Raw genomic sequence first — 14,392 nt, 5'->3', positions numbered from 1 at the left:
ATCAAGTCAACAACAAAATAAAATAGATGTTAAGAAAGAATCGTTAAAATAACATTCACCAGCATGGCCAAAGATGCATAGACACGAAATTTCTAAGCTTTCTAATTGAACTCAGGTTGTTTTTTGTCATTTGTCATGTTACCCCTTATTCTTAGCATTCCGTATAAATAAAAAAACAAGGTTGATGTGTTTTTGTATCATACGACTACTATGTATAAGTGCCACATTTTACATAAAATTATAGGGATAAGTATTGACATGGCCTTGAACTTTCGTGAATGGATCAATTTAGCCCCTGAACTTCATTTAGGATTAATCTAGCCCCTGCACTTTCAAAATTGTATTCCGTTACAATTTTCGTCTATTTAACTGATGTGGCAACAAGTCTGAAAGCCACATGTCATGTTAGTAACAGAAACCAATTGCCACATCAACAAAAATTGACGAAAAATAGACTCAGGGACTAACGGACTACATTATTGGAAGTTGATGGACTAAATTGACCCTAAATAAAATTCAGTGACCAAAATGATCATTTCATTAAAGTACAAGGGTTATTTGAAAACTTCTCCCAAAATTATACTACCCAAAGTTTCTAAAAACCATATAGGAGATAATTTAACAAAACATTACTCACGATATAAGAAACTTCTGAAAGTAAATAAGACCAAGCAACGCAACCCTAAATGGACAATAGTCAAAAATCAATAGTGACAACCATCAACCATGGTCTATAACCAGTAAAGAGTGTTACTGGGTCAATCATAATGTGCACAAAGCAAGGAAAAATAAAACAAATTAATCTGTACAAATATAAATCAAATGACCAGACTAGTGATTATACCATAACTTTTCCACTATTTTTCATTACATTCAAGTGTTTTATAAATTGCTCTTCTTTTTTTCACTTTACAGTGTAACTTCACATGCTAATCCTGTTGAAATTTCAGTGTGTGTGTTCAACAATTCTTGGAGAATGGTACTCTTGGCAATTCTTTATCCAACTGAGATTGCATGGATGATCACCTCTGAAATTGAAATACATTAGAAAAAATTTTGGGTCCAGTTGAGTCCCAAGAATTTAGATCTAATTAGAATAGCTTTATAGTCAGAAGTTCTATAATTTCAGTTTCAAAAAGATTTCCATCCCCCAAAGAGGAGACACGTTGCCAATGCAAGCAAAGCAAACTTGAGACAAGTACACAGACAAAAGAAAGGTATTGAGATGCTCACCTCCTAACCAGTAGATCATCACATCTTGCTTGATTTAGCCCAGAAGAACCCCTTCTTTTGAGTAGAATGACTCCCTGACAAGGATTTACTCCCCTTAGATCCAAAGGAAAAGTGCCGCCTCAAGAACGGTTTTCCTAAAGAGCTTCTCATGCTGGAGCTTGAGGCCATCTTGGGACCATCTCCTTCATGTCCAGCACTTTTTACATGATCGAATGCAGTCGAACCACTTTGAAGATCACTATCCATGATCTTTCTTGACCTCTTGCTTTGTTTAGCTTTCATATCAATTTCTGCTTTCAAAGCTTGTTGGGACAATTTGTGGGTCTGCTTCTCTCCCAAAGTACAAACTGGGCAAGCAGGGTCATACTTGTCTATCTCAGGAGTCATATTCTCCAAACACTCAGCATGGTATACATGTCCACAGATCAAAACAGCAACAACAGAAAGATCGTTAGTGGCAATAATCTTCTGGCTGCTCCATGACGATTTCTCAGTCAAAAGCTTTGAGCAAATCCCACACGTCTGTAGATCAACAGAGGGCGAAGACAAAATTCGGCTACTCGACCTAGATATCTCATCACGATTGAAGCCAACGGACTCATTATCAAAGAACCACCTTTCTCCATGAGATGTGGCCATGAGTTCAGAAAAGGCACGCATAGACCATCCATCCGAAGAACCACCATGGGAGCCCCCATTTGACTCATTGCTCCTTGAGGGAATCACTGCTTTTTCCTCACTAACTGAGAGGTTATTTGGAGACTTAAATCCTTGAATTCGCTTATCAGATACATGCCCTGATGGCAAATGTCCAGGAGAATAGTTGGGCCACCTTGATTCGCCCGAAGGATGCAGTTGACTCTGGGGCAACAGAGCAGGTGTTGAAAAGGAAGAAGTTGAGGGCAATGAAAGAGAGAGTTTCAAAGGAGATGGACATGACACAGCTGGTGATTCTTCTGACTCCTTTACCTACAATGTTATCCAGGATAGGGAAATAATACATCAACTTAAGGGAAAATGCATATGTAAGTCAAATAATAGAGCAAACAAAAAATAATCCCCCAAAAAACTTACCTGTTCCAAACTGACATCTGTCGAGACATTTCTCGAGATAGATTTATCTGCCATAGACATGTTAAAAGGGAAAATAATTGTCATATCACTGCCAAACTGAGCAAAAAATTAGCTAAAGAATATATTTTAATTAGGTTATTGTAGGGTAGCTAATCTTCCATTAATTAAAATATAACAAGTAACAATTTTGTATACATTTATACAAGTATAATAACATATGAAGGCACAACATATTCTTCTCTCTTGCACCCATTACGTCTGAAGATTAGATCAGCCATAAATTGCCATGTCAAGATGCAACACTCATGCAAGGTAAAAAAAGACAAGCAAACCCTACAAGTGTATCAAAAACTATAGCTAATTCCAGAGGATGACAAGCTACATAATTGTGAGAACGAATACAGGATAATTAATCTTGATCTTAGCCAAAGGTCAAAGAAAGTTAAACAGGATAAGAAAACTTGAACAATGAAAAGTATATGGCATCCCAACAAGCACCACACATCCAGCTTCATCAGAGAAGGTTTACCAGCCAACCATAAAGAAATCGAAAACATTTCCAAAAGTGTCATTCGTGAACCAAAAACCCTTGAAATCAGAGCCAAGGCAAAGTTTAACCAAGACCTTCTAAAAAAAGCCACCCCTCAACCAGAGAATGGCAAAGTCTAGGGAATGTAGAATTTTGTTCAGTCATCTAAGCTTCTTTTCCTAGAAGCTTAACAAATCCCCATAGAGGTGAATCTTTAGCTTTGATTATGACCTTCAAGTGTGCATAGTTGCACCACATAGGAAAAAGATGTGGCTACAATGACTCCCGATCGTATCATCTGCAAATCCAGCAGGCAGCTGAAATTTGGCTTTGATCATTTCTCTGTCTTTTGGAGCAATACATGATCTCAACCCAGTTATCTTTCCCTTCTCATGGTTTTAGAGGCATGAGGAAGAGCTTACCATTATTTGTGTGCTTCTCAGAGGACAGAACAGAATCAGGAAAGTCTTTGAGAACCTTCAATTGTTACTTTGTTAGCTACTTAGCTTTCAAAAGAGGAGGAGAAGAAGCATCCCACTTGCCTCTCCTTTTTTCCTTAAATCACTTAAGATATAGGGGGGGACTCTCACTGCCAACATTCATAAACTTGATCTTGTTTACTCATTCTGTTCAGCTGTCCCCAGTAAAAGGCAATCACGTGCCCCAAAGTAAATGTTCGCAGAGTTCTCAATAACATGCATGGCAGCAACTCAGTGTGGATGATTCTAAGCTGATCGAAATCGAGACATCAAAGAAAATATATTGGAGAAGGAGCTTAAGGCTAAGAGTTATTGTCAATGAGCTAGTGGGATATAGGTACAATTGTTACTGCTACTATATTTTGGCTAGTATAGAAGTATAGAACTTTGAAGGGGATTGAACAAAAGAGCTTTTGGAGGAGAAGAAAACCTCATGGTCATTCAATGATTAATGGTTAACTACTCTTTCTAATTTGTGTAATCGAGTTTTTTTGGTAGATGTAATTGATGTCATATCCTGTGCAAGTTTATGAAAGGGTAAAAACCCTTAGTGCCCCTATTCATTCATATGGCATTCCAATTATCTTCAGATAGGAAAGAAATATGAGGCAGAAAAACTGCATAAAAATACAATCAACGACATAGAAGTTTCCTGAAAGATCCTGTTCTCCATTATTCCTAACCATATCTATAAACATATAACTTTAGGAACAATCAGAGAAAGGAGGAATGTGCGAACACATTTCAATCTTCACTAGCACTTCCACAAGTAAAAGAATACATAAAAAGATCACTCCATATGCTTACCTGAACCAGGTGTCCTCGTATGCATAGCAGTTCCTTCTGAAAATGGAGACTTTTGCCATGTATGTCTGTGAAGACTTTCGAATGGGCTTCCATCCTCTGATACGTACGCAGATTCACACTTAGTATCTGAACCACCATTCCTGCTAATTCCATCAGAAACCCACCTTACTGAAGTCTCTTCACCAGCTACTCGTCCTCGGTTATCCCACCGAAAGCTCCATGTTGGTGAATATCGTATATTCCTATGCAAAGCCTCACTACCTGATCCACTTACGATAGTCCTGTCTCTAGCAGCAACACAACAAGCAGATCCCATAGTGAAGTGCACCAAACATAATCTAACAAAAAGTACCCTGCAGTTGCCACTCACATCCGTGAACTGGTATACTCAACTTCTAGTTTCACCAATGTCACTCCAAGAAGCAAGCTCCAGTATTTGCTGCTCCAAAGAATTAATACAAAGAAAATAAATAAATAACTAATGCGATGGACGATGGTCCCGTTCATTAATTGAAGATAGATGCATAGAGAAAAACAAGAGAGAACAAAATTGTTCTCTTCTGTGGAGTCTTCCTGTCCTCCTAACCATAGTTCATCAGGATCATATATAAACCTTATAAGTTATAAGTGAGAGCAAAAATTTATAGTGTGAGGAAATGAAACACTAAACAGCATCATCTCCAGAAAAGAATCAACTTAAATAAGGCAAAAAGAATCCAACTGAGATAATTCTCATAAGATTTACAAGACATACCAGATATGAAATCATTTAGGGATTTCAGAGCTATTCAGTTGAACATCAAAGTGAACAAAAATGAATCCCAAAGGATTCTCAGTCAATAACATCACTGATAGTCAAATGAACCGTCATAGCTGAACATAAAAACCCAATTCAAAGTTAGGGCAGCACAGTTTATCTGCTCTTAATACTCACTCACCATTGCTTCCACTCCGAACCAATCAACTAAATAGCTCACAAAAACAACAACCAATATACAACCACGACCGAGAATAAAAGGGAAGACCAAAAATCGATTCAATCTGCTACACTTCAGAGGGTGTTTGAATCGGAAAACCTAAACAAAAACCCTAAAAATAGAAAATCAAACCACTACAGAGGTCAAAAGATCCGACTATCAAGCCAAAAACTGGCACTCAAGAGTCAATAAAACACACAAACAGACACACACACACACAAAGTCAACAAATTCCTCGCAATACATCGGATAATTAATCAAAATAAAAATTTTAAAAAAAAAACCCATTAATCAATATTCTCGTCATGAAAGAAAACGAGAGTCTCCGTAATCCGAGTACAAGCACACACACAATCCGAACCCGTGACGTGACCCAGGCGTACCTTTCAACAGCTTGAACACGGCACCGTTTCAGAGCCAAAGAGAGAGTTTTTGCAAGAAAGAGCGGTTTTGGAGAAGAAGAAAGAAAAGGAACGATGACTGTTAAAAGGCTGCTTGTGTTCCCTTCCCTTCAGGGAGGGAAAGAGTGCAGTCGTTTTAGACCTGCTTTAACTGACGCCGTTGGAATCATTCTGCTTGGTTAGGTTTCGGATGTCGCTCTGTTAGTTTTAACGGCGTTACGATATTCCCTCTCATTTTACTTTCGCGGCTTTATATTTACTTTTCTTTTTACTTTTTATTCCCTCATATATATATATACACACACATATATATATATGTGTGTATATATATATATGTATATATGTATATGTATATAACGGGTGCTATTGTTACATTGTAAACTATAAAGTTGTATTTAGAGGTGACAAGTTGTGTGAAGGTGTTGGGGTTAGGTGGAGAGAGTTGGAGGGTGCAACGTATGGATTTGGACATTTCATGTGCTGACTTGACATGAGTGTGTTTTGTAGATTATTGTGTTGAATTTGTCCGCCGCACACTCGAAGGAGGGCACTGGTCGAAGGTTCCCATGTAAAAGCCTTTTGGTCGAAAATATTTTCTCACACTTAATATTATGTGTCAAGATTTGTAATCTCGCATTGTTTGACATAATTCATGTTGAAACATATGTGTTAAATGAGTCTTGTATTGGTTGAGTCAACCCCACATTTTGTAGAGTAGTTATGGCTCAAATCATGGAATGATTTTGGACTATGTAAACCCAAAAAATCAACTTGGTTGTTGATTTTTGGGAAAGTGAGTGGAGGGTTTCTACTATAAATACAGGTCTCAATACCCATTTAGAAGATACACAAAATAAAAATGCTACAAAAACTTCATTATTCTCTTCTATCAAAGTTTTCTTCTCCTTCTTTATATTTGTTATGCTACTAGAATTTTTCGATGGTCGTAAAATCAATATTTAAGTTTGAGAGTAAGGGTTCTTTATATTGGTTCGATTGTAGCAGTCGGTGTTAGAGTGTCACTCACCTGTCGAAGGAGCGTCGTATCTTGGGAGGTGATTGCCCGGAGTTGCTGGACATCGTGAGGCGGAGACATATTCAGTTTAAGGAGATTCGGTGTACACCGTACCTCGCTCATCTTCCTGTTTCCAATCATTTTGCTGTTTGGCTACTGTTCCTACCTGTTCGGGTGCTGCACCTTCCTCACTTACCTGTTCGCCTCCAACCAGTTCATCGACTTAGTTCTTCAACTGGTTAGTTTTTCCTACATACATATAAATGTTCGATTTTGTCATTTTGTATGAAATAATTGTTTTATCTTATTTGTGATTAATTGGTGCAGTATATGAACAGATAAAAGGCATGTTTCTCAAAAAGTAAACGTGTTTACATGTAATATTAACTTTGTTATATCATTAATATCTATTGACTTTAATTTTCAAATATAAAGTACACGTACAAAGATATATAGTGACATTGATTTTTCAATCGTAAAGTACATGTATATATATATATTATATGCTGAAGTGTAGACTTGGTTTTTCCTTTGACAAAATTACTACGGCTACTTTGGGTATTTATCAACATATATTTATTTCAACTTTGTTAAATTACACATATTAATATATCCAACAATTCAACCGAGTGATATATAAGTAAAGTCTAAGCACTTTTCATACATACAAAAAACATGTTCTTTGAGCCTAAGTACTACGGATACGACCCTACATGAATATAAATCAGTACGAGTTTGTAATACAGAACAGATAATATTTGTTGATGTGGTCTTAAAATTTTCTAACATTATGATTAATGATATTATTGTTTGTTTGCCGGTGCTAAAGTGAAAGGTGAGATTAGTCCCTTTTAAACTAATTGCGAGCTCGTCTTAAAGATGTCTAATGAAGGTACACAATTTAATTATATATATAATCCCACGTGTCATTTTACTTAAATCAATAGTTAAAAAGTGATCCTTATTTTTATAGGTTGTGTGAGTGCGCGCATATATATATATATATATATATATATATATATATATATATATATAGGGGTTTGGTGTGGAGGGCCAATTGAGATAAGCCCATTATATAACAATAATAAGCACAAGAGTAAATGATTGCCATTGATTGTTTTTTGGGCCGGAGGATTATGATTTTGTTTTGAGAACCACTAGGCTGTGTTGTTTTACTTGATCCATAATAGTGGCCCAACGTTCTTAGAGGGCAAAATTGTAATGTAGATTGGGGCTTTATGTGGTTCAAAACCCTAACCCTAATTTCCCATTTCATTTGGGATTAAAAAAAAAAGTCTGGTTTTTATTATTATAATATATCAATGGACAATCTTAGTAGACCAAGTGTATACATAAAACATCCATGCATGAAATTACCTAATAAACCAGACTTTACTTATATACCACATAACTTATGCATCATTTATATATATATTCATCTAAAGAAACTGTATATTACACGATATTAGGATTCAGAACTGAGTATATATATGAAACTCACATATGATTTAATTACTAGACACGCATATATATATATATATATATATATATATCATCGATCAGTTGGGGATGAGCTTGAAAGGAGGCCTAACAAGAGATGGTGCAGGATTATAGTTCCCATAGTCTTTGGTGTTCGTTCTGAGAAGCCTTTCATGGATAGTGTTCACTTCCTCCTCAGTTGATGGATTGCTTGATATTTCCTACCATACATTAAAGAATCATACGATTATACATACATACATATATATATATATATTGGAAAAAACATGAAACATGACACAGAGAATTCTAGTTACATGAACATATATCCATATAAAATATGTTACGGATTAATTATGTCTTTGCACCAGTACTCTATATATCAAAGAACTAGGGATATATGAAGAGCTTCTTGGACAGCCTTATACATATCATAGGTAGAATGGACTACTTTTTTGAACAACTACTTAACCGAGATGGTTAAGACATATACTCGATTTGGTGGTACCAAAGCTCGAGTCTCCCTCCCCGTTTACACGTTCACAACATAACTGTACTTAGTGTTCAAATAACTTTCCTTTGTTTAAAAAAATACTAATGGTAACTACGACTATACAGACCTCAGAATGGACAACTTCTTTAGCCAACTTATTTGCGAATCTTCGGCCTACGCAAGCACATATAATAGAGATTAAGCGTTAAAAACGAAAAGTTTAGGATTCAGGGTTTAGGGTACCACGTAACATGCATATATATGAGTTTCAGAGATGTATATTATACATATAAAAACTTAAATTACTATTGAAAGTTCTGACAATTGTACGATGAGAATGGCTTCAGTCAGAGAGTGAGAGGGAAGAAAGAGACACACACCTGCAAAAGAAGTTGACAGGAATGAAGATGAGAGGATTAGGAAGAGAAAAGTGAGCTTCTTGAGAAACATGAGACCCATGAGATGAGATACAAGAAGTTTGTTTATCTTTTTTTCTCATTCAGGAGAATAATCACACACAAACACTAGCTAATTGGGTGATGGGTATCTATATTGCAAAGCAACATTAAACTACTGAAAATGGCTGTCTTATCATGAATGATAGTATATTATAGCTGCCTTTTTTTTGCTTTATGGTTTTAAATTACAAATGGAAAAAGGTGAAAGGAGACCACTTTTCTTTTGTTGGGGCACTAAGTCTTAAAAAATAGTGGATTTAATTAATATATGTATACTTAATCAAGATATTAGTATTTAGTGTGACTTGATCTAGTGGAAATCATCAAAATCTCCCTCACTCATATAGTGTCTGGTACAAAACTTGCACAAATGCAATGCTGCTTGGGATGTTTTGTTATGCACCCTCTAGTGGGAATCGAACTCAGGATCTCCCGAATCCATACAATTTCGTCTCAAATAACTAGATTCACCAATTAAACTATCACCCAAATGATTAAGAGGATGAAACATTCCAACTAGAGAACCCTAATTCGAGTATTGTTCTCGAAAATAGCCTGTTATTTGTGCGATGCTTTGGATCATCTCGGGTTCCACCCTAAGCCAATCCCTAATCGATTGAAGAGCCCGGAAGGGGCAGGAAGGGAAACTAGAGGTGATATGAGTGTTGTTTGTGCTTTTGACATGCAAGAAAAGAGAGAATTAGGTCAGCATAAAATAGAATTTGTGGAAGACTAGTGCTTCCAATTATCCTTCAAGACAAGGACAACCCACCAAATACAACTACTGAAGAGACACCGGTGGAGAAAGGAAAGCCACTGAGAGAGGATTTTATATATATATATATGCTCTTATCCTTGCATGCTTCTCTTTTTCAATTATATATAAAGTGGTGATAGACTGTTAGGACTGCTTTTCAATTCAAGAGTTTATTAGTATTGAATAATTGGTCTTCAAGTGCCTTATCTATTACCACTAATTAATCTTTTTCCAAAGCAAAGTATCATGTCATATATACAATTATCTATTTATAACTAGGTTTATGGGCTTCCAAGCCCGAACAAAGGAGGGTTACGATAGGTTAGTAACTAACGTAAAACTTTGTCAAACTTATGAACATGAGTCTAAATGAGAATATCGTTGGGGCATTCCCTACGTGCGACGCGTTGCATCTGATCGGATGGAGAAAATAAATACATATGATGGATTCCCAGTGATGTTCTCATAGACTAGTGTAGACAACCCAAAACTTTTGTGATAAAAGCTCGAATGATGATGATGATCTATATTATGTTCGAAGCAACTTTCAGAAAGTATACATTAGCATTGATGGGGGAATGCTATCATGTTGAGACATATCCAAGTTCGTTTGAGAAGCTATTTGAAGTAGCATATATACTAAAAAGTATTAATATATGCTATTTTATCAACCAAATGACAAATTGTAGTAGCATTTGTAAAGCAATTTGGGTGGGAACAGTACTCTAGGAACCATTTGCCAAATTGTCTCTGAATGGACACTTTTAATAACCATTTGGGATGTTTCATCAAGAAGTTTACTACCTGACATAACTCTCATTTTCATACACTTTCACAATTTGAGAACCATTTGAGACTTTTGACAACATTAATATACCAGAAACAATTGTGTTTGAAGATATAATTAAGCATGTCAAGGATGGGTTCTTGTTGAAAAAAAATTAAAAAATAAAAATAAAAACCTTACATAGAGCATATATCCCAAAGGCACCTATACAGTATATTCAGAATAAAAAATAAAAAATAAAAAACCATCAGAAAGCATATCACAAAAGAAGATACACAGTATCCTTTAGAATAACATTTGTCCTGAATAACAGGATTCTGTATCAAATATGCGACATGAAATCATTTGCTACACTTCTGCTAATTAAGCCATATCTTATATATAAATTCTTCTTGAAGTGAGTGTAAATTCTGCAAAGGAGACATCTTACAGAAGAGAAAACTCATAAATTTACACAAGAAGAAATGGATAAACATAAGATTAATATTAGGTATTGGGCGGGTGTCGGGATCTGCTGCAGAACAAATTACAGCAGACCCCGCTTTAATAAATATAAAGAAGTCAAAATTTTCTAAAATATAAAATAAATTATTAATGAGTTTTTGATCTTTTTATGAGTTCCATAATATAATTTTTTTTCTTAAACAAAATTCAAGTTCACAATATATAGACACATGATGTTTCGAGTTTATATTCAACGGTTCACAATTTTTATGTTTAATTTGATTTTTATTTGGAACAAAAAAAATACCCTTAGACTCGTAAATCAGATCAAAACACATTCATAATATATTTTTTTTTTTAAGAAAAATTACAATGACTTTAAAGTCATTACAGCGGGACCTACTGTAAATCCACCCGTACTGGGCGGGCATCCTGAATAATCAACAATGTAGCTTATGGGCTAGGATGACTAGATCCGCCATGAAATATATAAGAACGGGCCTTTAATCATGGGCTCTACTTGAAATACTTGATTGGGCTTTTATTCACGTAAGAATGGGCCTTGGTATTAGTCATCAGCCTTTTATATAAATGGGTCATGCGGGTAAGGTGTTTGATGAAATGCGTGAAAGAGACGTGATTTCGTAGACAGCGATGATTCCTTCTCTTATTTACATGATCAGCATAGTGTATGTCAGAAGAGAAGGAACATGGCCCGAAATTCTCACAAATTGTTGCATGAATGAGGTGATTGTGAGTCGTTGTGCGTGGGTTTTCAAGCAATTCTCAATCCTAGACAGTTGCAGGATCGAAGTGGAAGCTTGTTGTTCATTCGAACGGGGTCGAATATTTCAAGGGCAAATTCCTATCCTTGTTCCTTGTGTTGGAGGAGACTCCATGCCAGAAGGTGCATGAATTGACAGCTCTATTTCATGCTGAAAAAACAGGTCAAAACTGGCTTCTTTTCCCAAACTGCAGATGGGGGGTTTCCATACTTTTGACATCTCTGCAACATCTCAAAGATGGAGTTATTGTGAAGGATCATTTGATTGTTGAAGCAAAAATTCTTGTCACTTCTCAAGTTAAGGGTAGTTAGGAGTGTTTCTTAAGAAACCTGAATTATTCTTGTAATGTTTCGTTGAGCTATTATTTGTGAATATTGTGCTAATAAAACTTTGAATGCTAGTGTGCATTCAAAGTTCGAAACCACTTAATGTGTTTGTGGCTAAGTTGGCTGAGAATGAATCTTTCTAACTGAGAGTCTCAAGTTCGAAGCCACTTAATGTGTTTATGGCCGAGTTGGCTGAGAATGAATCTTGAGTTGGCTGAGAATGAATCTTTCTAACTGAGAGTCTCAAGTTCGAAACGACTTGGGTGATAGTTTAGTTGACAAATTTCTATGAGGTCAAACCATATGGACTCGGGACGTCTTGAGTTCAATTATCACTGAGAGCAATAACCTTGTGGCCACGCGCTGAAAAACTTTTACGCGCACAAGTTTGACGACTCAAGTTTAGACTCACATCGAATATCCGTTCTCAATTACCAAAAAAAAGTCCAAGACTCAACTCCTCGAAATTCACCGTATACACCTTGTCAAGGTACTTATGAGAATGGAGCGATCCAAATACCTGAAATTTACATATAATTGTAATTCATAAAACCCTAGTTGAAAAGTCTTCATCGAACACTTAATAATATATCATCAATAGCATCCACCGACGAACATCATTATTCAACTAATATGACACCACTCTTTATTTAAAAGTCTTAATCTGCTTTCTCTTTTTTTCTTAATTTAATCAATCTTTTTTTAATAAGTAAAACAAAGTCACTCCCCATCAAACATCATCACCATTAGCTTGACAAAAAGTTCATTAAAAAATTGGTACTAATCTGTAATTAATTAATTAATTAAACAACACATTTACACCAAATTCATGTGAACCATTCAATTAATGGCATGCATGTATGTCCACTTGAATCTCACACTAATCACACACCAAGAACTCTTAATGAATTCAAACCCAAAAACAAGGCATATCAGGTCATAGTCTTTGTTCCCTCTTTTGTATTATTTATAGTTCTAGTGATTCTTTATTAATATGCTCATCCTTCTCTTGTTTTTTTAATTGCCCGAGAATGAGATCATATCAGTTTGCTCTCTGGACATTCGATATGGGTCTAAATTCGAATAGTCAGACATGTACGCATAGAAGTTTTCCACATGACGACAATGTAAGTTGGGATAAAATTCAGCGTGTGACTACAAAGATATTGTTTCTACTGAGAATCAAACTCATGATTTTCCCTGTCTCCATATGCTTTTGATCAAATTAAAATAAGATCATATCGAGATTGAACCTGAACCTGAACCACCCAAACTAACTCTGCTTACTTTCTTAACGTTAACTATAGTTTGGTGTTTAACATATATCATTGTCAACTAATTAATTAGGTGTTTAATTAGTAGATTAAAGTCACATCAATCATATATGTATGGCACTTGGTGAAGGTGGTTGGCTTAAATTGGCAATTTGGCATACTCTATTCACTCACCCATTGAGAAAATGAAGTACTGGAATGTAATTTTTTTTTCTAATTAGGTGTTTAATTAGTAGATTAATGATTTCATGCTCTTAAAATGGTTCTTAATTTGATTCAGCATAAAATTTCAGATTTTTTTTTAAAATAAATTGTAGTACTGAATAAACTAATCGGGTCTGCGTTATAGTCTATAAACCACTCGTATCATACAAAATTAATAAAAAATTTGTATGATACGAGCATGATTAGCATGTTTTCAATCATTAAACACTTTAAATTTTATCCCTAAAATTTTGATAAACTGTAAAAAAAAAGTTAATTAATGTTTTAAAAACTAATTTGACTATTCCTGATTAACCAAAGACGATAAGGTAATGACATGGTTGTCAAACTCAAAAAATAAAGTTATCATGTAAAATAATAAATTTTAAAAATTCCAATATTGTCATTGTGTTTGCTAATAATTAAGCTTCTAGAATTCCATTTCATTTTCAAAATTCCTTTAAATACACTCTTGAATTGGTTTCTTGTCTATCCTTGATGTGCATGCATACCTACTCATCAAGGACTCAATTTTCACAACTAGAATTTTAAAGTGTTTAACTTTTATTTTTTCCAATAACTACAAAAAAATATTTTTTAAAGATAATTTAAAAAAAAAATAGTTGGTAGTGAGTTAATCATTTTCAATTCCATGATAGACCGGCACGCATAAAAATTTCTCACCCGATGATAGAGTAAGTTGGGTCAAAGTCCGGTGTGCGGCTATAAAGATATTTGCTCACAGTTAGAATTGAACTCAGACCCTTCCAAATTCATACGAATTGATCCTAGAGAGATTCAGCACTAGACTTTCACCCAAGGTGGTTGATGATTATTGACTTCCTTACATAGCACTCATGAAAATTATTG

At 35.2% G+C, this 14,392-nt stretch overlaps 2 protein-coding genes across 4 annotated transcripts; both read right to left on the bottom strand.

Moving 5' to 3' along the window:
• Positions 1–714: 714 nt before the first annotated feature.
• On the bottom strand, positions 715–5,647 carry LOC120014798. 3 transcript variants are annotated; one of them, XM_038866877.1, is made up of 6 exons: positions 5,483–5,647; positions 4,877–4,995; positions 4,123–4,561; positions 2,308–2,354; positions 1,234–2,202; positions 715–1,028 (listed from the first exon to the last, which is right to left on the bottom strand). In XM_038866877.1, exons 3-5 carry the CDS (start codon positions 4,436–4,438, stop codon positions 1,252–1,254), a joined length of 1,314 nt encoding a protein of 437 aa, XP_038722805.1. In that variant the 5' UTR covers positions 4,439–4,561; positions 4,877–4,995; positions 5,483–5,647; the 3' UTR covers positions 715–1,028; positions 1,234–1,251. The 3 variants fall into 3 exon arrangements, with proteins under 3 accessions (XP_038722805.1, XP_038722813.1, XP_038722798.1); XM_038866885.1 differs by lacking the exon at positions 4,877–4,995; XM_038866870.1 differs by lacking the exon at positions 5,483–5,647 and having other exon boundaries at positions 4,877–5,428.
• A 2,096-nt stretch (positions 5,648–7,743) lies between these two features.
• LOC120004857 (protein CASPARIAN STRIP INTEGRITY FACTOR 1-like) lies at positions 7,744–9,055 on the bottom strand. The gene is made up of 3 exons (XM_038854187.1): positions 8,868–9,055; positions 8,615–8,661; positions 7,744–8,215 (listed from the first exon to the last, which is right to left on the bottom strand). The coding sequence occupies exons 1-3, from the start codon at positions 8,944–8,946 to the stop codon at positions 8,075–8,077; spliced, it is 267 nt and encodes an 88-aa protein (XP_038710115.1). The 5' UTR covers positions 8,947–9,055; the 3' UTR covers positions 7,744–8,074.
• Positions 9,056–14,392: the final 5,337 nt, after the last annotated feature.

The sequence above is a fragment of the Tripterygium wilfordii genome, chromosome 2 (genome assembly GCF_013401445.1).
Source record: "Tripterygium wilfordii isolate XIE 37 chromosome 2, ASM1340144v1, whole genome shotgun sequence".
NCBI classification, from domain to species: Eukaryota; Viridiplantae; Streptophyta; class Magnoliopsida; order Celastrales; family Celastraceae; genus Tripterygium; species Tripterygium wilfordii.
Note: the sequence above shows the minus strand (reverse complement) of the source record. Positions and strands in the feature narration are given on the sequence as shown.

Excerpts from the sequence above, each read along its gene's own strand:
- LOC120004857 (XM_038854187.1), bottom strand. The coding sequence starts at position 8,946 with ATGGGTCTCATGTTTCTCAAGAAGCTCACTTTTCTCTTCCTAATCCTC. Across the intron at positions 8,662-8,867 it reads CCTGTCAACTTCTTTTGCAG|GCCGAAGATTCGCAAATAAG; the intron begins GTGTGTGTCTCT and ends GTGCTTGCGTAG. Across the intron at positions 8,216-8,614 it reads AAGAAGTTGTCCATTCTGAG|GAAATATCAAGCAATCCATC; the intron begins GTCTGTATAGTC and ends AATGTATGGTAG.
- LOC120014798 (XM_038866877.1), bottom strand. The coding sequence starts at position 4,438 with ATGGGATCTGCTTGTTGTGTTGCTGCTAGAGACAGGACTATCGTAAGT. Across the intron at positions 2,355-4,122 it reads TACGAGGACACCTGGTTCAG|ATAAATCTATCTCGAGAAAT; the intron begins GTAAGCATATGG and ends TGTCTATGGCAG. Across the intron at positions 2,203-2,307 it reads CAGATGTCAGTTTGGAACAG|GTAAAGGAGTCAGAAGAATC; the intron begins GTAAGTTTTTTG and ends ATAACATTGTAG.